The sequence below is a fragment of the Mytilus edulis genome, chromosome 6, assembly GCF_963676685.1.
Source record: "Mytilus edulis chromosome 6, xbMytEdul2.2, whole genome shotgun sequence".
NCBI classification, from domain to species: domain Eukaryota; kingdom Metazoa; phylum Mollusca; class Bivalvia; order Mytilida; family Mytilidae; genus Mytilus; species Mytilus edulis.
In genome coordinates this window covers 17384744-17411167 of record NC_092349.1, presented here as the reverse complement: position 1 = coordinate 17411167, position 26424 = coordinate 17384744, and the positions used below count along the sequence as shown (strand labels likewise).

Here is a 26424-nt window from a genome sequence, read left to right as displayed (position 1 = left end):
GAAATTTTGTCATAAATTGTGAATTTGTAGTTTTACCAAAATTTTAAACACATAGGTTTAGATAATATCTTTTCATTAGTATAATTGAAAAAAATGAACTTTTTGCTTCTTTTTAAGTAGAAAGGTTTATGCCTTTGGTGCAATAATTTAGCTGCAAATTCTATTTTAGTGGATAAAATGCTATAATAACAGTCTCATTTCAGATTACTTTAAACAAGTGATTTTTATGTCATTATCCTAGATTCAATACAAGGTCATCACCTGAAATGACCTGATCATCCTAGACAACACAGATGATGGTTCTGATAGTTTTAGCAACATAATTAGTCCCTGGATAATTAGTATTCTATGTTTAAAACTACAATAAAATTAAATCACTTAGTCTAGTGATAAAATTGTACTACTTTTAAAAATAAGTGATTATTAAAGAAAGACAACCCTTACTTCCAACCTTGATGAATATAATGTTACTTGAATCAGTTATTTAGAAAATCACTCATTTAAGTAAGTCCCCTGACTGGATAGAGCCATTGCATTAAAACAGGAGAAGGGATAAAGAATTTTAATATTGGATTACATCAGTCAGAGATTTTACACAACATCTGTCATGTCTGTGCAATCAATTTTATACATTAAAAACCAAAGTTATATGTTTGCCTGGTCTGACAACACAGTTATCGTGGTCTGACAACACAGTTATCGTACTTTGATTTTCGTTGTCCACAAATATAGTCTTTAGTGTGGACAGTGTGTTACTTGTCAAAAGATTTTAAGACGTCATTAACATAAAATTGTCCATATTTTTAGTTCAAGCTAATGAAGTTTTCTATTATTTTGATATAATTTGTCCCAAAAGTAGTACAACACACTGTAAAAATATTATTGAGAAAGTGCAGGTGGGATTTTTTGAATTTTCATTATTGTCTAAAAGAAATGTACTATGAAATAACTGTGGTCTCGGACCACCTGTATAAAAAGGAGTAGGTTCAGTAAGACCTCCTTTTGGCCCCAAAATATAGCAGTTTTACAAGATTGTTTAAATGTAAACTTTTAGGTTTTTTTTGGAAGGTATAAGGCCTCTGCTACATAAATATGGGCTGATTTTGTCATTACAATGTACATATATTGAGTACTTACATCACTAAGTCATGCTAAATTACTGAAATCTTCACAATTTCAGCAATTTAGTTAGATTTCAGACGGTTTCTGTCTTAAATGAAAGTGGCCGCATTCATGTTCATTCTTGATATTGAAATGTAAGTTGTGTTTAATAATAATACATCAGATATATAGAGGTCGAGGATGAATACGGATGCCGCCACTTTCATTTTTGACAAAAACCATATGAAAAGTGACATTTTTTAGCATATTTGATAGATTTTTCACATGTAAGGTAGAATCGTAGCATTTTTAATGAATGAATCAGTTAAAATCTTTCACAAAAAATGATTGAAGCAATTGAAATAGACATTTAGGGCATACGATACAGTAGAGATCCCTCGTTGATTTTTTCTTAAAATTTTGATACAAGGTCAATTTCAATGTGTACTTTTCAAATATGCAAAGAAAAAAGTACCTTCATGACTTACTTTTTGAGATAATTTGGTTCGAAATTTGCATATTTGGAAGAAAATCCCTGAAATTTCATTAATTATGACTTTTAAAGAAAGTAACAATACTTTTGAACGAAAAGTTATAACTTAACCGGTTTTTTTGTAAAATATTCCCTTTATCCATGGCATCAACATGCTGAAATAACTTCAAGGTTAAACCAAATCATCATGTTCTGGATTTAGATTGCTATATCCGAAATAAAAAAATGACCATATTTTTGCGTCTTTTTCGGGAGTGCAGAAAAAATTTGATAGTACTTGATTGATTGCAAAAGAAAAATATTGGGGTCCATGTGCTTGTTTTTTCAATAAAAGCCATATACCTTAATTTTTTACAATGTCTGTCAGTATGGCGCTAAATTACGTTAAATTAAGTTTTAATCGCAACAACGTTGTGTAATCATTCCCGCCGTACACAAGTATGCTGTCAAGTATATCCAGGTGTTTTTCAAAGCGTTGATACTTATCATAAAAACTTATAAGATGGTTAATCATAAAATGGAAAAACATTTTGCTAAACATTTATGAAACGAAATTTGGACAGGAACCTTTTCATAATAAAAAAAAAGACTATAAAAAAGAATTTTAGCAGATTGCTTTGTCAGATGTACAGCAAAAAGGAAAATCTGATATTAGTATAAAGGTGCATCTCCGTCCGACATTAGTTCTAAATTACTTCATGTACTGAAGAGGATAGACAACATTATTGACATGACAAAATGTGAACCAACTATAAATTAAGTGAGGCGATACCATAAATTGACAACATTATAACCTTCAACAATGACAAAACCGATACCATATAGTCAACTTGAAAAGGTCCCGACGTACTTTTATTTTTTTTTTTATTTTCAAAAGATAATCATCTTTCAAATTTAAATTATAAGCAGTACTTCTTGTTTTATAAAAAGAGCTGTTTTGTGCAATTTAACTCTTGCCATTATTGCCTCAATCGACAGAAAATGAAGTTGTAATATAATATTTCATAGGAAGTACAGCAGACGTTATAAGAGAATAATATTGAACAAGGTCTTTATCAATAAATAAGTTACATAACCTTTTTTACGGCGTATACGTATGGATATTGGCGTACTTGTTTGTCTAGAAGTAGAGCTATATTGAAAGCACTTTGTTCGTCTGTCCTATCGTCTAACTATATGACAAGTTTTAACGTGTGTACACTTTCTGATCTGTCTGTCTGCAATTAGTGTACATTTGCCGATACTTCAATTTTTATTGTCAAGCCTGCAACTTTTGTTGCAGAAAGCTCGACATAGGGATAGTGATCCGGCGGCGGCGGCGGTGTTAGCTCACTTCTTAAAACCTATATATTTTAGAAGGTGGATGACCTGGATGCTTTATATTTTGTATATAGATGCCTTATGTTACGAAGTTTCCGTCAGTCACATGTCCATTGTCCTTGACCTCATTTTCATGGTTCAGTACCCACTTGAAAAAAAAGTTCAGATTTTTTGTAATGTTTAATTCTCTCTTTCTATAAGTAATAGGATAACTATATTTAGTATGTGCATACCTTGCAAGGTCCTCATGCCCGTCAGACAGTTTTCACTTGACCTCGACCTCATTTCACGGATCAGTGAACAAGGTTAAGTTTTGGTGGTCAAGTCCATATCTCAGATATTATAAGCAATAGGTCTAGTATATTCAGTGTATGGAAGGACTGTAAGGTGTACATGTCCAACTGGCAGGTGTCATCTGACCTTGACCTCATTTTCATGGTTCAGTGGTTATAGTTAAGTTTTTGTGTTTTGGTCTGTTTTTCTCCTACCTTTATGCAATAGCTTTACTATATTTGTTGTATGGAATGATTGTAAGGTGTACATGTCTAGCGGGCAGATGTCATCTGACCTTGACCTCGTTTTCATGGTTCAGTGGTCAAAGTTAAGTTTTTGAGTTTTGGTCTTTTTATCTAATACCATATGTCATAGATTAACTATATTTGGTGTATGGAAATATTTTATGATCTATATGTCAGTCGTGCAGGTTTTATATGACCTTGATCTGGTTTTCACGGTTCATTGCTGAGTGTTAGGTTTTTGTGTTTGGTCTATTTTCTTAAACTATAAGCAATAGGTCAACTATAGTTGTTGTATAAAAGCATTGTTAGCTGTACATGTCTGCCTGGCATATGGTTCATCTGACCTTCACCTCATTTTCATGGTTCATTGATCAATGTTTAGTTTTCTTGGTTAATGTTAAGTTTATGTGACAGTCAATAAAGCTTTATATTTAGAAGTATCAACATAATCAATGATTAGTAAAGAAGGCGAGACATTTCAGTGTGTGCACTCTTGTCTCTCTATACACTGAAGTACAATAGGGACATGCTTATACAAATAAGAAGACGTGGTATGATTACCAATGAGGCAAATCTCAATCAGAGACCAAATGGCTAAACGACTATAGGACATCGGCCGGCCTTCAACAATGAGTAAAACCAATACCACATAGTAAGCTATGAAAGGCCCCTACATGACAAATGCAAAACAACTTAAACGGGAAACTACCGGCCTGATTTAAGTACAAAACAATGAACAAAATACAAATATGATGAAAAATACCAAAAGACAGCGTTTCATTACAAGCCCTTTTAACAGCATGTGAACGGGTGTTTTCTTGTTTTATTCTATTCATAGATGTATCAATGGTCTATAACATCTAGTTTCATATACAAAAAGAATACAACCAATTAAACAAACTAACGTGTGACAATTCTGCATCTATTGGTAATATTTTGCTTAAATTCAAACCAAAAACGACACCAATATATATTTTTTTGAAATTTTTTAACGGACTGTTATTGACAGTTTTTCTACATACACATACAATATTATATGTTTTCAAAATATCAATTAAAATCAGCAATTTTTTTTTATGTACCAATTTCGAGTCCAGAACAGGATGAGACACTCTCTTTATTCATTATTTTATTTACGAATAGGGGTGTTATACGACCTTGTCTACCAATGAGGGTCTCGCACATGTAGTCGGTTTTGTTATTTCATTGATAGTCTGTTAAATTTGGCCTTACAATGACAATTCTCCGTAATATTTGGAGGCTGCCAAATGCTAAACAAGAAAAGAAAAAAAAGACACAAAGTTAACTATTTTGATTCTGATGTTTTTCAATTCAAGATAGTATTATTTACTTCAAATTCATTGTCAATAAATGAAAACACCCTACACACCATAGATTTTGTTAATTTTTTCTCATTTCTTTAAGTTTCATTAAAATAACATTTGGATATTATAAATGTACAATTAAATATTTGCCACTGGACGTTAAGCACCTACCAATACTCATAATTAGCTATTGCATGTCGTTTTGTTCTGAATTGTGTTATTGGTAAAATGTTTTTCAGCATGTTATAGTTTAAGCAACAAATAGTAATGTTATACTGTCAGTACTCTCTTCTGTGTCTATCACCATTTCTTCAATTTCGTCATGCAAAATTGTATTTGATTTATTTTTGTACATCTCAAGTATTTCCTTTAATCTCACTGCTTTTTGGCGGATTTCTCCATCTTTTAGAAATGGCATGGCCACTTTTTTAGCAGGTACTTTTTTGAAATTCGCGCAACCGAAATTAATGACTTCTTTTAAAGTGACGTCGGGAAATGTTAACGTTCTTATTAGAAACACGGGAAATTACAACGTTCTGGTTACCAACATCGCAAAAACATCACGAACAGCATTGAGAATGTTATTATTGACCCCTGCTACTGTATTGTATTCCCCATAAGTGTAAAAAAAGTGTCCAAAATCTTTTTTCAGATGAACTTGAAATTTGAGGCCAAAACTGGGCCTTACCGGACCTACTCCTTTAATACAGGATATATCTAAGGGACGACATCAAAAGATCGATGTAGAATAAAACACTTAAATCAAATAGTTTGGGGGTGGGGGGGGGGGGGGGGTCAACATTGCTGCAAGTTTTGTTAATCTAAAATCGATTTTACATATATCCCTATTGGTCAATCAATTTTTCCCAAATTAAGTTAAGAGGAGGGGGGGGGGGGGGGGGGGGGCAGTGAAAAAACTATGTAAATTAAGTTTTTTATCCTTCATTGAACTTTTGATGTCGTCCCTAAATTGGCACATTTTGTAACTACTGATTATTATATTTCTTTGCAGGGAGTCGGCGGATGCTTGATGTTATGGATGTTAATACTCAGAAAGGGATTGAGATGTCCATGAGAGACTGGGTCCAGTATTATGAGAATACTGAAAGGTCAAGGTTATTAAATGTCATCAGTTTAGAATTTAGTCACACCAAGTTAGAGAACTATGTGGAATCACCAGCTTTGGTAAGTTAAAAGAGGGGCATAAAGGGGGGTATCTGCACGGAAGAACTCGAAATAAAATTGCCATTTCACGATGAAAGAACAATTAAAAATTTCTTGCACGTCGATCTTTTTACCGATTTCACGAAATAGGGTGAATAACGAACTTTTTTCACAGCTGCACATGAAATAAAAATGATAAAACACGTTGCACGAAACTAACCCTTTACCACCCTCTTAAAAGTCAGTTACATTAAAGTCTATATTTAACTGAATATGTAGCTATTATTTTGTCTGCCTTGCAACTGCAAGACGTAGGGCTAACAATCCTGTAGTGGATTTGATGGCTTGAACTTTTTGTATAAAGCTTTATATTTCAGATGGTATAAGACATAGATGCTTCATACCTTGTATGCAGATATCTTATTTTACAAAGTTCCTGTCTGTCATTTGTCTATTGCCCTTGACCTCATTTTCATGGTTCAGTAATGGCTTGAAAAAATATCATATTTTTTTGTGATGCGAATTTCAGATACTATAGGCAATAGGTTAAATATAGTTTGCATATAGACAGATTGTAATGTGCAAAATGTCTAACACACTGGTTTTATCTGTCCTTTTAAAACCTTTATTTCATGGATCTTTGAACAATGTTAAGTGTTTGTGGTTTGGTCTTTTTCTAGTGTACTTTAAGCAATGGAATTATTGTAACATGTACATGTATGTCTGGCAGGTTTCATATGACCTTGACCTCATTTTTATTGTTCAGTGGTCCATGTTACTTTTTTCATGTTTTTTTCCCCAGTTTATCAGATGCATTAAGCAATTGTTCATCTATATTTGGTGTATGATTTTTTTTTTAAATTTCTGCTCGTCTGTATGGCAGGGTTCATCTGACCTTGACCTTGTTTTCATGGATCATTGGTCAATTTTCAGTTTTTAACCGGATTTTTGTGACAAAAATGTCAGTTATTGATTTAGGGATGTACGACGGGCGGGTGGGCTTCAATCAAATGTTGTCCGTGCATTAACTCATGAACCGTTCAACCAAAGCTTTTAAAATTTTAATATGTTGTTACTGACAACTAAATGAAGGTCAAGTTCAATAATGACGATTTTGACTTTTACCGTTCAGGAGTTATGGTTCTTGAAAGATTGAAAAATGGAGTTTCCAGTCGTGTTCGTGCATTTACGCATGAACTGTTCTACCAAAGCTTCCCAAATTTTAATATGTTGTTACTGATGACAAAATGGAGGTCAAGATCAATAATGGTGATTTTGACTTTTACCGTTTAGGAGTTATGGTTCTTGAAAGATTGAAATATGGAGTTTCCAGTCGTGTCAGTGCATTTACACATGAACTGTTCTACCTAAGCTTCCCAAATTTTAATATGTTGTTACTGATGACAAAATGGAGGTCAAGATCAATAATGGTGATTTTGACTTTTACCGTTTAGGAGTTATGGTTCTTGAAAGATTGAAATATGGAGTTTCCAGTCGTGTCAGTGCATTTACGCATGAACTGTTCTACCTAAGCTTCCCAAATTTTAATATGTTGTTAATAATGACAAAATGGAGGTCAAGTTCAATAATGATGATTTTGACTTTGACCGTTCAGGAGTTATGGTTCTTGAAAGATTGAAAAATGGTGTTTCCAGTCGTGTCCGTGCATTTACGCATGAACTGTTTTACCAAAGCTTCCCAAATTTTAATATGTTGTTACTGATGACCAAATAGAGGTCAAGTTCAATAATGACGATTTTGACTTTTACCGTTCAGGAGTTATGGTTCTTGAAAGATTGAAAAATGCTGTTTCCAGTCGTGTCCGTGCATTTTCTCATGAACCATTCAACCAAAGCTTTTGAAATTTTTATATGTTGTTACTGATGGCAAATTAGAGGTCAACTACAATAATGACGATTTTGACTTTTACCGTTCAGGAGTTATGGTTCTTGAAAGATTGTGAAATGGCGTTTCCATTCACGTTGTTGCATTTACTCATGAACCATTCAATCTAAGCTTTTCAAATTTTAAGATGTTGATACTGATGACAAAATGGAGGTCAAATTTGATATTGACGATTTTCACTTTCACCATTCATCAGTAATGGTTCTTGTGATATTGCCAGGACACAAATAAATAATAATAAATCCGGTTTGCTGTCGTTGTGACAGCCTCTTGTCATTGTTTTGTCAGTTAATCAGATACTATAAGCATTAGGTAAACCATATCTTGTGTATACAACATTTGCAAAGTGTAAATCTTTGTCTTGCAGGGTTCATGTGACCTTGACCTACTTTTCATGGTTCATTTGTCATTGTTACTTTTTATTTTTTTTCATTTTTCAGTTTATCAGGTACATTTAGCAATTGTTCAACTATATTTGGTGTATAGAATTATTAAATCTACATGTCTGTCTGGCAGAGTTCTTATGACCTTGACCTCATTTTCAATGCTCAATGATTACGTCATGGTTTTGTTGTTTTCCAGGTACATTAAGCAATAGTCAAATATATTTTTTGAATGGAATGTTTGTAAGGTATGTCTGTATGGCAGGGTTCACTTTATCGTCACCCCTCATTTTCACTTGACTGAGGCCATAAAAAAGAATAGGTTTGTTTGCCCTAACCCTACTTACCTAGAAAAAAAGCTGCCTACTCAAAATCTTTTATTTTCCTGATTTGAATAAGTTTTTTTTTTAATCAGATAGGCACAAAGACTAATAAACATCAAATATATAAAATATCGTTTTGTGGGGAAAAAAAGAAAATGCCTACCTACCTACCTACTGTCTCAACCTTTGGGTAGGGTTTGGGCAAACCAAATATTTTTAAGTGTGGCCTGATTCAAGAAAAAGCAGGCAACTTTGAATTATAATTGTCTCATTGGAAATCATACCAGATGTCCTTATTTTAATAAGACATTTCAGGATGTGCAAACTTTTTTAAACCTCAAGGACAAGAAAAGTACTAGTGTGTTTTAGCCTAGATTTGTATGTATTCAGTCAGGAATTCAATTGAAACATGTGTCAGAAAGGTGTCAAACTATTTCTGTTTGAACTCATCCTGGTTTTCTTACTATAGCTGGAAACTTGATGCAACATGTACCATGTTTACTATTGGTATAGGTGACATTAGAAAATTGAACTCCCTAAAATTTGAACCTGGGTCAATTTTCCAACCAGTGGTGAAATGAGGAAAATAATAGGACCTGAGTGTCAACGCCATTGTCCTATATTATTCATATTTAACATTGAATCCTTTGATTCTCTAATTTAACATCATGGTGGCTAACAAATTGGACCTCAGTATTTTAGATTTTCAAAATAATGGTAAGATCTTAACACAGGATATGATAAAAAATAACTGATGACAGACTCAACTAATTTTACTGATTCTGTGTAATATTTAATAAAAATATATACAATTTACTTATTGTTGTACATGTATCAAAGTCAGGTAAAATCATTTGATTTCTTAATGTATATTTCATCCAGAAGATAAATTGAATTTTGTCAAGTCTTTGCCATAGCAATCACATATAAAACCTGAAGACTCATTTTGTTTCCAACAAATACATTTAGGATACTTCAGTCCATCACTAAGTAGTACTTTACTCTCCTTTCCATCTTTTGATATAACTATTATTCTATGAGATTCCCAGCCTGCTACAATAATGTTACCATAAGTATCAATACAAAGTCCCCTTGGTTTTGATAAATCCTGTGTATATTGCCAGATCTGTTTACCTGTTTGATCCACACAGTATACTGCATTATCCTTCCAGTCACTATAGATTACTATGTCATTACAGTAAACAAGGTTCCACAGGTTTGATTCACACTTAACTTGTATTGACTTCAGTGTATTTCCTTCTAAGTCTATAATACGGATTTCATCATAATTCAAACCTACAACAAGAGAATCATCTGATGATGATAATCCACAGCAATGTTTGTCTAATGTGATAACTTTGGTTACTGTTTCATTCTCCATATTGAAAATCTTAATGGCTTTCTCATTTGGATAAGTTACGGCAATAGTGTCCTGATTGATCTGTGTAACACTGAAGGCTTCACCATGTATAGGTAACTTTTTCAGTAGTTTGCCATCAGGAGTAAGTAGGTTAACTTTGTCATACCATTCCACTATTATAAGTCTTCCATCCATCAGACAAATCATATCACTTATCTCCCGAATGTTGATCTGTATCTTATTCTCAATGTTGATGGTCATGTTGTTTATGTTTGATTGTTCTTGTGATTCTACTTGTGCTTCCCTTCTCACACTTGTTTCTGTATTCAAATCTATATCTATTTTAACAACGGTTAATTCTCCTAAGGATCCTAACTTTTTTATGATCTTTTCTACTTCATTGTTTTTCTCCATTTTGATGGTAAATTCTTTTGCTCTGTCGTCATTTTCCAGATCATCTATGTATCGTTGACATTGATGTACTTGTTGTTCAATCTGATGTACACCTAGAAATGATTGGAGTTTTGAGGCATGTGGTATGACTGTATGTAGTTGGTCTTGCATTTTCTTTAAGTTTTTCTGTTTTTCTTCAATTTCAGCTATTAAATCTGTGGCTTTTGATTTTTCCTGATTCAAGATGGTATCTGCTTCTTGGTAGATCTTCTTCTCTAGGTGGGTTAAATGTTTATCTATTTCATTGCGTATTTTCACAATGAATTCTTTAATGCTTTTATATTCTTGTTCTCCTCTTTTAATGTTTTGTGATTTGTTATTTACAATTTTACCTAAGAGTTGTAAGACGGAGTTGATATCTTTCTCTACGGATTCTTTAGATTTTTCAATCTTGGTTTTCTCCACAACGCTAGCTAAACTTTTTATTCCGGTACACTTTGAATGACTAATGGATATACATTCATCACAGCAAGGCATTAAATGACTGAAACAATACAAGTTAAGCTGTTGACCATGTTTGTCACATTCTGTTCTAATAGCTTGGACAGATGGTTTATAATTTTTTATATCAATAATCTTATGATCACGTGACAACTTAGATCTTTTGTGATGACCAGAACATGTTGAGCATAATCCTTCATCACAGTTGTAACACCAGATATCAGCTTTAGTGTTTACTTTTCCTGCTATACAAGGTCCACATGGAATAGGTTTACTGGATGCCATGACCTGGAAATGTCCAAGATAAAAGTTATATCACTTTATTGTCAAGGTCCAAATAGTTAATGGTGAATGGATGGTGAGTTTTGGCAAAATGACAAATGTAAAAAAAATTCAAAGGAGAAAACTAACAAACTGATTTATGGACATAACAATGAACCAAAGCAAATATAATGTACAACAAACTCCAGTCACTTAATTACAGGCTCCTGACTAGGGACAGGGACTTGTTGAATGATTCAATGTTTGTCATTTGTTGCTATATATTTTATTTGTTTATCTTGCATTGATTCACCCTATTGTATTGGCCACTAGCTGTGCTTCTTGTTGATTACATAAAACAAAATTGATTTGAATATTAAATAACAATTCTCAATCACACAGGTAAAAATGATGGATGACATTGTTGATTATAAAAGAGTTAGTTCGGTAAAGGCCATATTTGGCCCTGATTATAAAGTTCAATGTTACAAGACAAAAAATGTTTTAAGTTGACTTAGAGACATGTGAGAAATTTAAATAGAACTATTTTTGTCAAAGTTTAATTCTAACACGTGACGTTGATTTTTACATTCCAAAAGGTTAAGATAAGAGATTTTGGTGAAAATCTGCTGGATTTTAACACCATTAAGGACCAGGAAACATAGAGCGCAGGCGTCGACAAAATAAATATTCAAATAAGACATGAAATGCCTTACACACATTATTTTAAAAGATCTTTGTTGTCGATGTATGCGCTCTATGTTTCCTGTCCAATAATCTATGGAAATTTGCCTATTTCCATTGATTTTTTCGTCGAAATATAATATGAGTACAACTTGTGACATCATAATAAATTGCAGGAACGTAAATTTTCAACAAAATGGCTTATTTCCTATCTAATCACTGTATTAGCTATAACTTCTTGTGATATTGCTCAATAAAACCTAACTTGAAATTTACGCTAAAAAAGGGGGCCATTTTAGGACCTTACCGAACTCACTCCTTTGAACAATAAGACATATTTTTTACAATGTATGGACATGGTTACATACACATTACTCTGCATTTTATACCTATTCATTAAATAAAATAACTAATAATTTAACCAAATACCTGTTGCTGTTGTTATGACAAAAGTTTAGTTCTCTTTCAACATTTCTTCAATGTCAACCAACCAGGAAGGTATTTAGGACATGTCTATACCTGATTCAGCTAATTATTAAATATTTAAATGACATAGAAAATAACTGACCCAAATTATAAAAGTTCAAAATAATTTTTTGTCATAAAGACATTTACAGGATTTAAATTTTCTAATAAAGAAAAATGGTGTATGTTAACTGGGACTATTATACAAACAGATGTTAATAATGTTTCTAAATAGTATTTAATACAGAAATATTCTTTTTGAAGAATCTTGATATATTTTGTTTCTCATCTTATCTGTAGGATGACAAAATATTTGCTATTTGTGTTATACAGGCCCCTAGCCAAGAATTTCGAAGGGGGGGGGGGGGTATTTGGACTCACAAACTCGACTTTAACAGTCACAATTGGAATAAAGCATTGACTTTAACAGTGCTTATTTGTTTTTAAGGGGGGGGGTTAGTCCGAAACACCCGAACCCCCCCTGGCTACGGGTATGTTATAGTGTAATTTTGCTATAATTATAACCTTGTCAACATGTAGAAACAATGTTTTCTATACAATAACAATTGTTTCAGTTTAGGAATCATCCTGTCAATACATATCTCAATGAGCCTCACTATAATAAAACTAAATAATTTTTTGTTAAGGTGGTACCTAACACTACAGGGGCCAGTTGTTCATAACTCTGTAATATCAGGTAAACGTTTTAATTACGTTGCCTTGTGAAGGCAATATAAAGCTTCACAATGATCAAAATTAGTGTTTGTCAAACTGCTATATAACCAGTGTAATTTTTCTGATAAAATGCTTGGTTCAAATTTTTTGATTTTTTTATATTTTTGTAAAAGGGTCAAAGTAAATAATTTGTCGAAATTTTATGAAAATTAAATTAAAAACAAAAGTCATTGTATGCGAAAAACAAAGGGATTAATATCTGGAGTCAGCATAAACTATATGTAAATTTATCAAGCTGAATATTTCAAAATGTAGAAGACCAGGATGCTTCGTACCTTGTATGCCTATTCTGTATTTTACAAAGATTCTGTCTTTCATTTATCCATTGTCATTGCCTCATTTTCAAGATTCAGTGACTGCTTAAGGTTAAAGTTACATGACTATATAATTAAAAGGTAAACTATATGTGGTGTAAGGATTGATTTTATATGAAAAACATGTGTAATAATCCATGGTCATTGTAAAGGGTCTAGCTCCTTCAGGGGCACATCCAGCCATTTAATAAAAGGGGGGGGTGTTCCAACTGTATGCCCCCATTCAAATGCAGTGATCGTCCAAAAAAAGGGGGGGTTGCAACCCAAGGAAACAACCCCACTGTACTGGTTAGATGATACGATACTGCTTGATGAAAGGGTCAACTAAAGTTATTTATTATTTCTTTGTAGGTCAGACAAGTGGATTGGGTGGACACAGTATGGCCAAGACACTACAAAGATTGTCAGACAGAATCCACTAACATAATTGACAAGATGAAATACCCAAAAGTTCAAAAGTAGGTTTAAATCTGAGGCAACCTTTCTACCATCAAGATTTTAGTATATGACATTACTTCCACAGGCACTCATCTCAGAAAAATAGTTTCGGTATATAGGGAAATAAAATTCTAAGACAAGTGCCTGTGGTTAATTCATCTAGTGTTCTGGTCAATGGCTAGACTAGCTGCTCTGTTAGAATGCATAACAATGATGTTTAGCTACAAAAAGAGAAGTGGGATTTCTAGCATTAAAAAAAATAATTTAAGTTTTCTATTTCTAAAAAAATGAGCATGTGGACCAACATTTGTTTCTTTTGATACCTACTATGTACGACTTAAGAAAGTTACAATTGTTTTTGTCGAGTCTGTGATTTTTGTCACAGAAAGCTCGACATAGGGTTAGTGATCTGGCAGCAGCTTCATATTTTAGAAGGTGGAAGACTGATGCTTCATACTTTGTATATGGATGCCTCATGTTATGAAGTTTGCGTCAGTCACATGTCCAATGTCCAATGTCCTTAACCTCATTTTCATGGTTCAGTGACTACTTGAAAAAAAAAAAAAGATTTTTTGTAATGTTAAATTCTCTCTTATTATAAGTAATAGGACAACTATATTTGGTATGTGCGTACCTTGCATAGTTCTCATCCCGTCAGACAGTTTACACTTGACCTCGACCTCATTTCATGGATCAGTGAACAAGGTTAAGTTTAGGTGGTCATGTCCATATCTCAGATACATGTACTATAAGCAATAGGTCTAGTATATTCAGTGTATTGAAGGACTGTAAGGTGAACATGTTCAACTGACAGGTGTCATCTGACCTTGACCTCATTTTCATGGTTCAGTAGTTATAGTTAAATTTTTGTGTTTTAGTCTTTTTTTCTTAAACTATAAGCAATTGGTCAACTATATTTGTTGTAAGGAAGAATTGTTAGCTGTACATGCCTGCCTGGCATGGTTCATCTGACCTTGACCTCATTTTCATGGTTCATTGGTCAATGTTTAGTTTTCTTTGTTAATGTTAAGTTTATGTGACAGTTGTCATAAAGCTTTATATTGAGGACTATCAACATAATATCAATGATTAGTAAAAGCGAGACATTTCAGTGTGTGCAAGAGCTTTTGATTTTGCCATTTGATTATCATTAGGGACATTATGTTTTGAATTTTCCTAAGAGTTTAGTATATTTTATCATAGATATATAAGAAGATGTGGAATGAGTGCCAATGAGACACCTCTCCATCCAAGTTACAATTTATAAAAGTAAACCATTATAGGTCAAAGTACATGACTTTTTGTATAAGTTTGTGATTAGGTCAGTTCAATGGGAACCATTAGTGGTAGGCCAATGTTGATTAGTATACAGTTGCATAAGCATTAGCACATCTTAGTTCCATGGCTAATATTTGGCCCTGCCCTCTAAGTCATGGTCTATTGACTTTGAAACTTTTGCTTAGTTTTTTCATGTATTAGTTTTTGATTAGATTAGTTTAAAATGAAATGCTAATGTTAAGTGAATGATATTTGGTATTCAAATTTTTTTGGCGTTTGCAAGTATCATTTCCATGGGGCCACAATCAAAAATATTTTGGTTTGCCCAAACCCTACTCAAGGTTGAGACAGTGGGTAGGTAGGTAGGCATTTTAATTTTTTTTTTAAAGAAATTGAAGTATCAGATGTTTATTAGTCTTCATGCCTATCTGATTAAAAAAAAAACTTCTTTAAATCAGGACAATAAAATTTGAGTAGAAAGCTTTTTTCTGGGTAGGTAGGGTTTGGGCAAACAAACCTATTCTTTTTTATGGCCTGGGGATCATATAGCCCCAACCCTCATCATTGTTAATTGACTGACACTTTTACATAGTAAACAAGTTTGTGTTTAGGGTTGGTTAAATGAAACAGCTTACGATAAGTCAATGGTTTTTGGTATGCAGTTGTATTGGCATTGGCATATCTTCATTTCTATGGAGATTGTGTAGCCATGTACCTTCAGTCATAGTTTATCGACTTTGATTATTCGCAAAACTTACATGTTAGAGTATTGCTATTATAATTTCAACATTTGCAATATTAAAATAACAAGGTGGGACATACGTCTGTGACAACATTTTATATTATATATATTAATATATTTTAGATATTGTTTAATGAGTGTGAAGGGATGTTATACAGATTTCCATGTAGATTTTGGTGGTACATCTGTATGGTATCATATACTACACGGGAAAAAAGTAAGTGCTAGATATATAAATCTAGAAAGATGTAGTATGAGTGCCAATGAGACAACTCTCAATCCGAGTCACAATTTGTAAAAGTAAATCAGTATAGGTCAATGTACGGTCTTCAACATGGAACCTTGGTTCACACTAAACAGCAAGTTATAAAGGGCCCCAAAATGATGTGTAAACCATTCAAACAGGAAAACCAACGGTCTAATCTACACAAAAAATGAGAAACACTTATGAACCACATTTACACACAACAACTACTGAACACCAGATTACTGACTTAGGACCGGTACAAACAAATGCAGTGGGTTTAAACGTTTTAATAGGTACCAATGTTATGCTTTATCTAAATACCATTATATTCATAATATTGTGAATTAAAAAAGTCTATTTTCACTTGAAAGCCCATGATCAATGTTATAAAAAGAATTACTTATCCAAGAAATTGAATTTAGAAAAAAAATGTTCTATGTGAGACTGAACAATACTAATAATTAACTCATGAATTATTTGATGTTTGATCACCAGTTGAATATTTAAGTTTAGTTGAACTCTTTGATTTGTTATTCTAAAATTATTTTGAGTTAAGTATGCACTCATGCAATCAAAACCCTATTGACACTGTCACACAGCTATATTAACCTATATTCCAGACCTTATCTTTACCCTAATTACTAACAGAGTTGCAGTGAAGTAAAGATATGAAATGATGTAAATTTTTTAAAATACCCATATTTCTTGTATTAAAGATTTCATATCAAAGTTGCAATAATGAATCTAACTGTTATTGACAAAGAGGAATAACTCTAGTTAAAAACTTTTGTCTAAATTTGTTCCATTGCTTAGTTTAATATAAAATACAATGCAGTTCAAAATGTCAAATGATAGCAATCAAAAGCACTTTGATTTTTATATGAAGATTTTCATCACAATTTTGAACTATTGATATGCAACACATATGTACAGAAATGAAATAAAAGAAATAAAATGCAGTTATATCCACACTTAAAAAAAGTAAACAGCACATAGAAAGTGGATTTAAATTGTTTCTGTTTTCAGGTATTTTGGTTAATTCCACCAACACCAAAAAACATGGAAATCTACTTAACCTGGGTGTTGTCAGGGAAACAAGGTGACATTTTCTTGGCAGACAAGGTTGAGGGATGTGAAAGAATTACATTGCATGCTGGGTACACTTTCATCATACCATCAGGTAAGTAGTTACCATGGAAACTGAAACTATATGTGTATTTCAGTTAATTGTTTAAGTGGTACACAATTTATTGCAAGTAAGACAATAGAGCTTTGGAAAAAGAATATAGATTTTGTAAAAGGAAAGAAAGAGTTTGTTTCAAGATATTTCTCTTAGAAAATTCACAATGGATTTCTGTTTTGAAAAAAACAACTGAAAAGAGTTCAGTTTATGTTGATTGAGAAAGACGGTCCATTATCAAAGAAAGGCATGTACTTGGGCAAGGATTGATTGATTGTTTGCTTAATATTAAATACTGGCAATCATAGAAAAGTCTGATTGGTGTCTGTCTTTTGATAACAAACCACTGTGCCATGAGATGCACTACCTAGACCATTTAGATGTTTGTGACCCTCTAGATGTAGGAACCATAGCCAATATTAAAAAAAATCTTCAGACACATGTTTCATCTTGTATTTTTTTTTAAGATTAAAACATGCATTAATTTTTTCCTCCCTCATTTGTCAAATATTCATATTTAAAAATATAGATATTTTACTGTAATATTAATTATGGTATGAATGAAATAGATATAAAACTTGAAGTCAGTATCACCTATAAAACTTATTCTGTTATTTTAGGTTGGATTCATGGAGTTTATACACCTGAAGACTCTCTAGTGTTTGGAGGTAATTTTCTTCACAATTACAACATGGAGACCCAGTTAACCGTGTCTGATATTGAGGACAGAACACATGTAAGTAATTTTTAGTGGATTTTGTGGGAATAAGTGAATCACAAAATTAAATGTTCATCAAATGACGCGTATGCAAACTTGGGTAAAACCACTTAATTAAATATTTACCAACTTGCAAGTTTTCCACGAAATTGGTCGGACGAAAATAAATGAATCCGTAGTATCATATCAGGCGCGGATCCAGCCATTTTAAAAAGGAGGGTTCCAACTATGTGTCCCCATTCAAATGCACTGATCATCCAAAACAAAGGGGTAGTTCCAACCCCTGGAACCCCCCCCCCCCCCCCCCCCCCCCCTCCTTGGATCCGCCACTGCATATGTTTAATGAAATTGATATAAAAAGATTGAATGGGCAAGATTTTTTATGAGTTCAATAGTTAGCATTGATCAACTAGCTATTGTACATGTACATGATCTTATGTTTGATATACATATATATATACAACTCGTCTGACTCAGACGTACTTATGTATATATATATATATATATATATACTTTCAATTAGCATAACAGTAAAAAAAAATAGGTAATCCAGCAATAATTGCTTAAAAGTAAACTTCCTTTTTTAATTCCTTATTACCTTATTTAAAATAAAAAATGGCCACCATCTGAGGTCACATTTTATATGTACACTCTCTAGAAAATTGATGTTTGCTTTTTTTCTTTTCAAAAGCAGATACTATGAATTGAAAACAAATCATGTCCTAGAAGGTGTTACGAAATGTTGTTACTTTTTCTTAAGCTTGCCAAAAAATAAATAGAAGCCAATTTGTCTGATTTTGAAAGATCTCTTCTCAGTCCTAGATCCATGCACAAGAAAGTGAAAATTAAATATCTTCTCTCAATTATAAAATGGTTAAGTAGTGCTATAAATCTGTCATTTCATACTGATAAGGCGATTGATTATATTACTTAAAGAACAGATGTTTTAAACACAAAATTGTAAAACTTTGAAATTTTTAGGAAAATGCACAGGCACATTTGGAGTAGACCCTCCCCCCTTTTTTCTAAATTTAAGAAAAAAAAATTGGAAATATTCTTTGATGTATCCTGCCTTTCAAGATTTATTTGAAAACTAATTATTTTTATATATGGTTTTTAAATTATTTTAATCTTGCAATTTATTGAAAAAATAAAATTTTGTAAAATATCAAAATCACAAAAAAAACCACTTTTCTTTTTACGGTATTGTGTATTTCATTATTATCCCTTCTTGCAACAATTGTCACCTATAGATTGAGAGAAAAACCATGTGGTGTCTGTGAACTAACATAATATAATTGATGTGACAGTTTAATTTGAAAATATGGTGTTTTCTAAGTGGTGCAGGAGATAAGTTCACTTTTTATTCAACATCATTTTGATGCAAATTCTTGGGCTTAGTTCATAGACTGTTCTAGAATCACTGAATAATTTGAAATAAAACTTGCTGCATATGTTTTATGTTTTGGTTTATGTTCTCATACAAAACTTATTTTTATGCTTATTTGGCAAAATAAAATAAATGTAAGTAATTCAGGCACCTTGCATTCTGTAGTTATTTCCATTTTAGGTTAAGATGATAGATAAAAACAATAATTATAGAAATTGGTTGCGTATTGAATGTGTATTGATTTCTTTATGATTTACATATGAAGAAAATAATACATTAATTATTTTGCATAACAATCATTCTTATATATCCTGAATGATATGATTCAAACGCCAAAAATAAAAACACCTGAATTTGTTGTAACAAATCAAATTGATACTTTTATACCATGTACTTAAACAAGTTTGGCAACCATACCTGTGATTATGATTATGACAGATTTATTTCTATTTACAGGTGCCTCATAAATTTCGATATCCATTTTATGCCGAAATAGCATGGTATGTTTTGGCTCAATACTTGTGCTGTCTGACAGGGAAGCAGTGCATTGAACTTCCATCTGAGAATCAGGAGGACGAGAAACCAGATTGTCAAGATGATTCTAGACCCTCGTCAAGATGTTCACAAGAAAATGGACAAATGGAATCGAAAAATTCTCCGGAAATTGGAACTTCAAATATTTCAAAAAGTATCAAAATAGAACTCACTAGAATAGACCACCAAAGTGTGAAAAAATCTCCTTCCGCTGATGATGAAAAATCGGCAATAAAGTTGAAACAATCACCTCGGAAATCTACATCTGATAGTTGTAGTTCTGCAGACACTGAAATATACGAGAGACCAGATGATATTGCTGGTCACCATGGTGATATTGATTTTTCAAATGTATCAAAAGAAATAACTTCCAAAGCAAGCAAATTGAAAATGAATGAGGATTCAAATAGTTCGGCAGGATCAATCGAAATCAGACGAACGAAAAGAGAACGTAAGAATGTTCATTTAACGAAGTGGGAGATAAAAGGATTGAAAAAAATGATTGAATGGTTGGAAGACTTGCCTCCATCTAAGAAAGGTATCCCTAAAGACCTGATTGATCCTGAGGGTGTACTCAGAGAGGCAAAAGTAAGTTACTAAGAAAACAGAAAATCTAGATACAGTGAAACCTGCTATAAAGGTCTCTTCTATAACATACATCTATTACATACAGCGAAACCTGCTATAAAGGTCTCTTCTATAACATACATCTATTACATACAGCGAAACCTGCTATAAAGGTCTCTTCTATAACATACATCTATTACATACAGTGAAATCTACTATAAAGGTCACTTCTAAAACATTCATCTATTACATACAGTGAAACCTGCTATAAAGGTCTCTTCTATAACCTACATCTATTACATACAGCGAAACCTGCTATAAAGGTCTCTTCTATAACATACATCTATTACATACAGCGAAACCTGATATAAAGGTCTCTTCTATAACATACATCTATTACATACAGCGAAACCTGCTATAAAGGTCTCTTCTATAACCTACATCTATTACATACAGCGAAACCTGCTATAAAGGTCTCTTCTATAACACACGTAGTCAAATCTGCTATAAAGATCTCTTCTATAACATACATCTATTACATACAGTGAAATCTGCTATAAAGGTCTCTTCTATAACATACATCTATTTCATACAGTGAAACCTGCTATAAAGGTCTCTTCTAAAACATACATCTATTACATACAGCGAAACCTGCTATAAAGGTCTCTTCTATAACATACATCTATTACATACAGTGAAACCTGCTATAAAGGTCTCTTCTATAACATACATCTATTACATACAACGAAACCTGATATAAAGGTCTCTTCTATAACATACATCTATTACATACAGTGAAACCTGAAATAAAGGTCTCTTCTATAACCTACATCTATTACATACATCGAAACCTGATATAAAGGTCTCTTCTATAACATACATCTATTACATACAGCGAAACCTGCTATAAAGGTCTCTTCTATAACATACATCTATTACATACAGTGAAACCTGCTATAAAGGTCTCTTCTATAACATTCATCTATTACATACAGTCAAACCTGCAATAAAGGTATTTTCTATAACCTACATCTATTACATACAGCGAAACCTGCTATAAAGGTCTCTTCTATAACATACAGTCAAACCTGCAATAAAGGTATTTTCTATAACATACATCTATTACATACAGTGAAACCTGCTATAAAGGTCTCTTCTATAACATACCTCTATTACATACAGTCAAACCTAATATAAAGGTCTTCTATAACATACATCTATTACATACAGTGAAACCTGTGTTAAACCTGCTATAAAGGTCTCTTCTATAACATACATCTATTACATACAGTCAAACCTGCAATAAAGGTATTTTCTATAACATACATTTATTACATATAGTGAAACCTGCTATAAAGGTCTCTTCTATAACATACCTCTATTACATACAGTCAAACCTAATATAAAGGTCTTCTATAACATACATCTATTACATACAGTGGAACCAGTGTTAAACCTGCTATAAAGGTCTCTTCTATAACATACATCTATTACATACAGTCAAACCTGCAATAAGGGTATTTTCTATAACATACATCTATTACATACAGCGAAACCTGCCATTAAGGTCTTTTCTATAACATACATCTATTACATACAGTCAAACCTGCAATTAAGGTCTCTTCTATAACATACATCTATTACATACAGTGAAACCTGCTATAAAGGTCTCTTCTATAACATACATCTATTACATACAGTGAAACCTGCTATAAAGGTCTCTTCTATAACATACATCTATCACATACAGTGAAACCTGCTATAAAGGTCTCTTCTATAACATACATCTATTACATACAGTGAAACCTGCTATAACGGTCTCTTCTATAACATACATCTATTACATACAGTCAAACCTGCAATAAAGGTCTCTTCTATAACATACATCTATTACATACCGAGAAACCGGATATAAAGGTCTCTTCTATAACATACATCTATTACATACAGTCAAACCTGCAATAAAGGTATTTTCTATAACATGTAGCCCTATTTTGTCATGAATGTCAATTTCTTCTTTTCCCACTGTAGAAAAATGTTTGCATTATGAACCTCACTTCAAAGTTCATATTTCATAATGTCAGTTTTCTCTGGATCTGTAGAGGATCTTTTTATGCAGGTTTTACTGAAGTTACATTAATTCCAGAAAATTGATTATCCTGATATTGTTATGGCTAGTTAGAAACTTGACTTAAACATGATAAAGATGACTGACTTGTTTTGTGTTTATTTCAATAAGAACATCTTATATGATGTAAACAATAATGAATTAATTAGACTATAGAGTGGGGCGCACATATTCGCCGTGGACACATTTTATGATTTTGAGGTGTAAAAACTTCAAAGGACGGTTGAAATTGAAGAAATATGCTGGTAAATTATATTTTTATACAAATATGATAATTTTTGAAAATGAGACCAAATTTCAGCACTTACTGCAAAGGACCGAAAAACGGACAACGATTTTCAGCCAATTTCCTGAATGAAAAAACCATTTCAAAGAAGTATTTCTTTAGTAATTCTTTTACTGATTGCCCTAAATTTCAGTTTTTTTACACCTTTCAAATGTCTGCTATTCATCTATAATGAAATATATTTGATACATATTGTTTAAAGGTGCAGTTATTTGGTTTTAAATAGATGTGTAACAACGGCGAATATGTGTCCCCCGTTGACAAAACATCAGGAAATTTCAAACACCCTTTAATCCAACATTTTAAATGATTTTTCTCAAAATAAACACATTTTAAAGCTAAGAATATTTTGCATTTGAAGTTATCTCTATATAGAAATATCAGTATACTTCAAAAACATAAGGACCTGAACATAAACTGAAGATAACATGGACAGATATGGCGAAAATGAGCACCCTACTCTACACATATTAAGTTTCTAAGTTTCTTTTTTGATTTCATTAGTTGTTAGGTTGCTGTCTCATAGATGTTAAACTTTCATTACTTTAATTGAAACTGTTGACAGATCTGGTCTTTTGATAGAGATTATATTATTCAAAAGGGAGATAATTTTGCAAATGTTTCAGAAAAGAAACTGTGTTTAGCCTGGTTCCACAAACTACCCTTATTTAGAGTTTGTTATCTTGAAACTTATTTTTTTTACTAAGATGAGACATTTTAAATATTTATAAGTAGAACCAATTAGTTTTCTTGAAATATTTATTTATTTATTTTGCAGCAATTGGTAATAGACCATCTCCAGGACAATGCACAGCTTGCAATCACAGGAGAGACCATTACTTATTGGCCACCATCTAAGAAGGTACGGTATAGTGGGTTATTTTCTGGGGGTGTTAATTTTCGCCAAATTTAAAATGTCCATGCAAAGGTATTGATAAAAGTTTTGAATCCGCCAAAATATTTTGTATACCTTATTCAATGAAAATCGTGAAATTTTACACCTACGAAAATAACCTGCTATACATTATGAGAATATATAAGATGGAATTTGATGTCATTGTATGTATTAGATCTGAAGTGGGTATAAAGGAATTCTACTTGAAAAAATGTTGGCATCAGACAATCATACAAAACTATGGATTTAAAATAGGTGTGAAATTCTAAAATCACCATTAAAAAAGGTATGAGGATATATAAGATGGAAATTATACATTAATATGTTGGTAGATATAATAACACCATTCGGTTAAATAAACAGGAGCAGGGTTCTCAGTCATAAAACTTTACACTTGTGAAAATCTGCTATATTGTATAAGTGATAATTTTGAATAGGTATGAAAATTTTGCCACTGAACCTAAACAAGTCATATGAAACCTAATTTAAAAAAAAAACCTGCATATGTTTTTTATAACTAAATGAATAGTTTCCATTATATGACTTATGTACATATACTTTTTTCTGAAGAAAATTCTTTAATTTGTCCACATTTAGAAGAAGTTTACTCAGGAAGCAATTCGCCGACATATTTTCTGTATGCATAGTGACCTTAGCGTGGCTCCTTCGTAAAAATCCAGTGGATGCAATACACATGGATATGTCATTAAAATAAACAATAATCTGATTGAACATATTAAACACATGCTCAATACCCATGCTTTTTTGTTGATTGTTGACTTTAAGGTTACTATAGGTAAATTTCGGCTTCAAAACACAGCATTTAATGAACAGCCATATTTGTGAAATCTTAGCAAACCGAGAGAAAAAAATTGACGATTATATGATATGGTTGCGTAAAAAATGATAAAATCGTGCACAGTTAACTAAGTTTATGACATATGCATGCATTGGTGCAAGAATTGGATAGACATTATTTTTCATCGGTCATTCCTTTCTTCTAACTTTAAGCAAACAACAAGAAATCAGTCATCTGAGTGATTCTAGTCCTTGGTGGTCCTGACTATAACATTTATAATAACAATTCTTATTAAAATCGCATTTTAGTCAAAATTGACAAAATCTCAACAATAAATGCATGCATTTATTTCTGAATTTACCGTAGTTAGTTATTTCTTAAGGCAATATCATTACATTTCTTATCAATTTTCCAGAATTCAAAACTATTCCCAAATGACTATTCTAAGTTCAATATTCCTTTCTAACTTTATATTCAACAATTAATATTGTTATAATGATGTTTAATTAAAATAAAATATAAGATTACAGTATTAATTTATCTGTATTGTCTGCTACAGGTTATCAAACCAAAAAAACAGTATACTTCTACTGGACAGAAAGCACCCAAGGCTGCTAAGGGAAAATTACAGAAGTCTGAGGTTGTACGTCGTCGGAGAACAAGATGTAAGAAATGTGAACCATGCACACGGTCAGATTGTGGGGAATGTAACTTTTGTAAAGATATGAAAAAGTTTGGTGGATCAGGCAGAATGAAGCAATGTTGTAAAAGCAAGCAGTGTCTTTCTGTAAGTATAGCAAAAGCTGATCAAATGTGTTTAAGTTTAGTGGAAACAGTTTAAACGAAACTATAAAGATTTTTACATTTTCTTTTAGATAGACAGCAAATGCTTTTTAAAGTGCTATAACACTTTGATTAAATTGTAAACTGGAAACGATAAATGACAGCGTTGATTCATCCAAACAAGTTAAAATGGCCTAAATTTTATGTTGTTCAAGTTTTATGATTTCAAGGACCAAATCTGACTGATATTTCATTTTTTATCATTCTTATTTCGTGATTCCTTTCATTCACAAAATTAGCAAAAAGTAAAGTCATTACCCAAATTTCCCGCTATATATTAAGTTCTCTATTTGCTTTGGTCCTGCTAAAAAAAGGCCTTTTCAGTTATTATTTTTATATGTTACAGCCTGTACTACCACACAATGCCACCTGTTTGATTTGTAATAAAGCCGACCAACCAGAACCAAACCAGTTAATGGAGTGCAGTTTATGTTGGGAGATTATCCACGTTCCTTGTTTACATCAGAAGTACGAGAACTTAAACAGCGAGGGTGTTATTAACGAAGATATCCGACAACAATGGGAATGTCCCAAGTGTTTACATGACACAACAAAGGGACCACTACAGGTAGAGATTTGTGTACTTTTAATGTGTAACCACACAAATATGTACTTGCACACAATAGAATTGTTTCAATATGTTTACAGGATTCTTAAAAGAATCATTAAATGTAATCATGTACAGAAAAATCAGTGTTAGATTCTAAGGGAAATGTGTACAATAATGTCAATTGTAATGTCATAAATAGTTGTCGCAGTTAGAAATGGTCACTCTTGTATATGAAATGGCTTTACAACTTCTATAATACTAGTGATAGGTGAACAGAATTTTATTACTGAAAATATAATAGCCATAGTTTTAAACTAACACCTTGTACAGTGACTAATGAACCAAGAGTGGTAGTGGTTAGTACCCTTAAAATAACAACTTTCAGCGGGTGAAAGCATGCATTTTACTCATGCATGTAAATATAAGTAACATGTATAGAAATTCATGGCATTGCAGGTCGCATCAGGTCAGCTCCCATATGAACTCATGAATATGAATGTATATGAATATATGAAATAATAGCAGTACATGTATATGTAACCAAAGTGATTATGATTGAGAAAAAAATGAATACGAAAAAAATA

The 26424-nt window shown here is 32.2% G+C and overlaps 2 protein-coding genes across 2 annotated transcripts in view; one reads left to right on the top strand and one right to left on the bottom strand.

The window, feature by feature from the left end:
• The window catches only part of LOC139527258 (lysine-specific demethylase 2B-like), a 50485-nt gene that overhangs the window by 13353 nt on the left and 10708 nt on the right, over positions 1-26424 (top strand). Inside the window, exons 5-13 of the mRNA XM_071322598.1 lie at positions 5770-5942; positions 13597-13703; positions 15827-15920; positions 16977-17130; positions 17751-17866; positions 19695-20360; positions 23532-23615; positions 25007-25234; positions 25637-25858. Coding sequence (XP_071178699.1) covers positions 5770-5942; positions 13597-13703; positions 15827-15920; positions 16977-17130; positions 17751-17866; positions 19695-20360; positions 23532-23615; positions 25007-25234; positions 25637-25858 — 1844 coding nt within the window. The remainder of the gene's footprint in view (positions 1-5769; positions 5943-13596; positions 13704-15826; positions 15921-16976; positions 17131-17750; positions 17867-19694; positions 20361-23531; positions 23616-25006; positions 25235-25636; positions 25859-26424) is intronic.
• Positions 9301-12271, bottom strand: LOC139527263 (uncharacterized). The gene is made up of 2 exons (XM_071322604.1): positions 12161-12271; positions 9301-11074 (listed from the first exon to the last, which is right to left on the bottom strand). The coding sequence occupies exon 2, from the start codon at positions 11069-11071 to the stop codon at positions 9407-9409; it is 1665 nt and encodes a 554-aa protein (XP_071178705.1). The 5' UTR covers positions 11072-11074; positions 12161-12271; the 3' UTR covers positions 9301-9406.

Bases quoted from the DNA above. Each gene is read 5' to 3' on its own strand.
- LOC139527263 (XM_071322604.1), bottom strand. From the start codon at position 11,071: ATGGCATCCAGTAAACCTATTCCATGTGGACCTTGTATAGCAGGAAAA.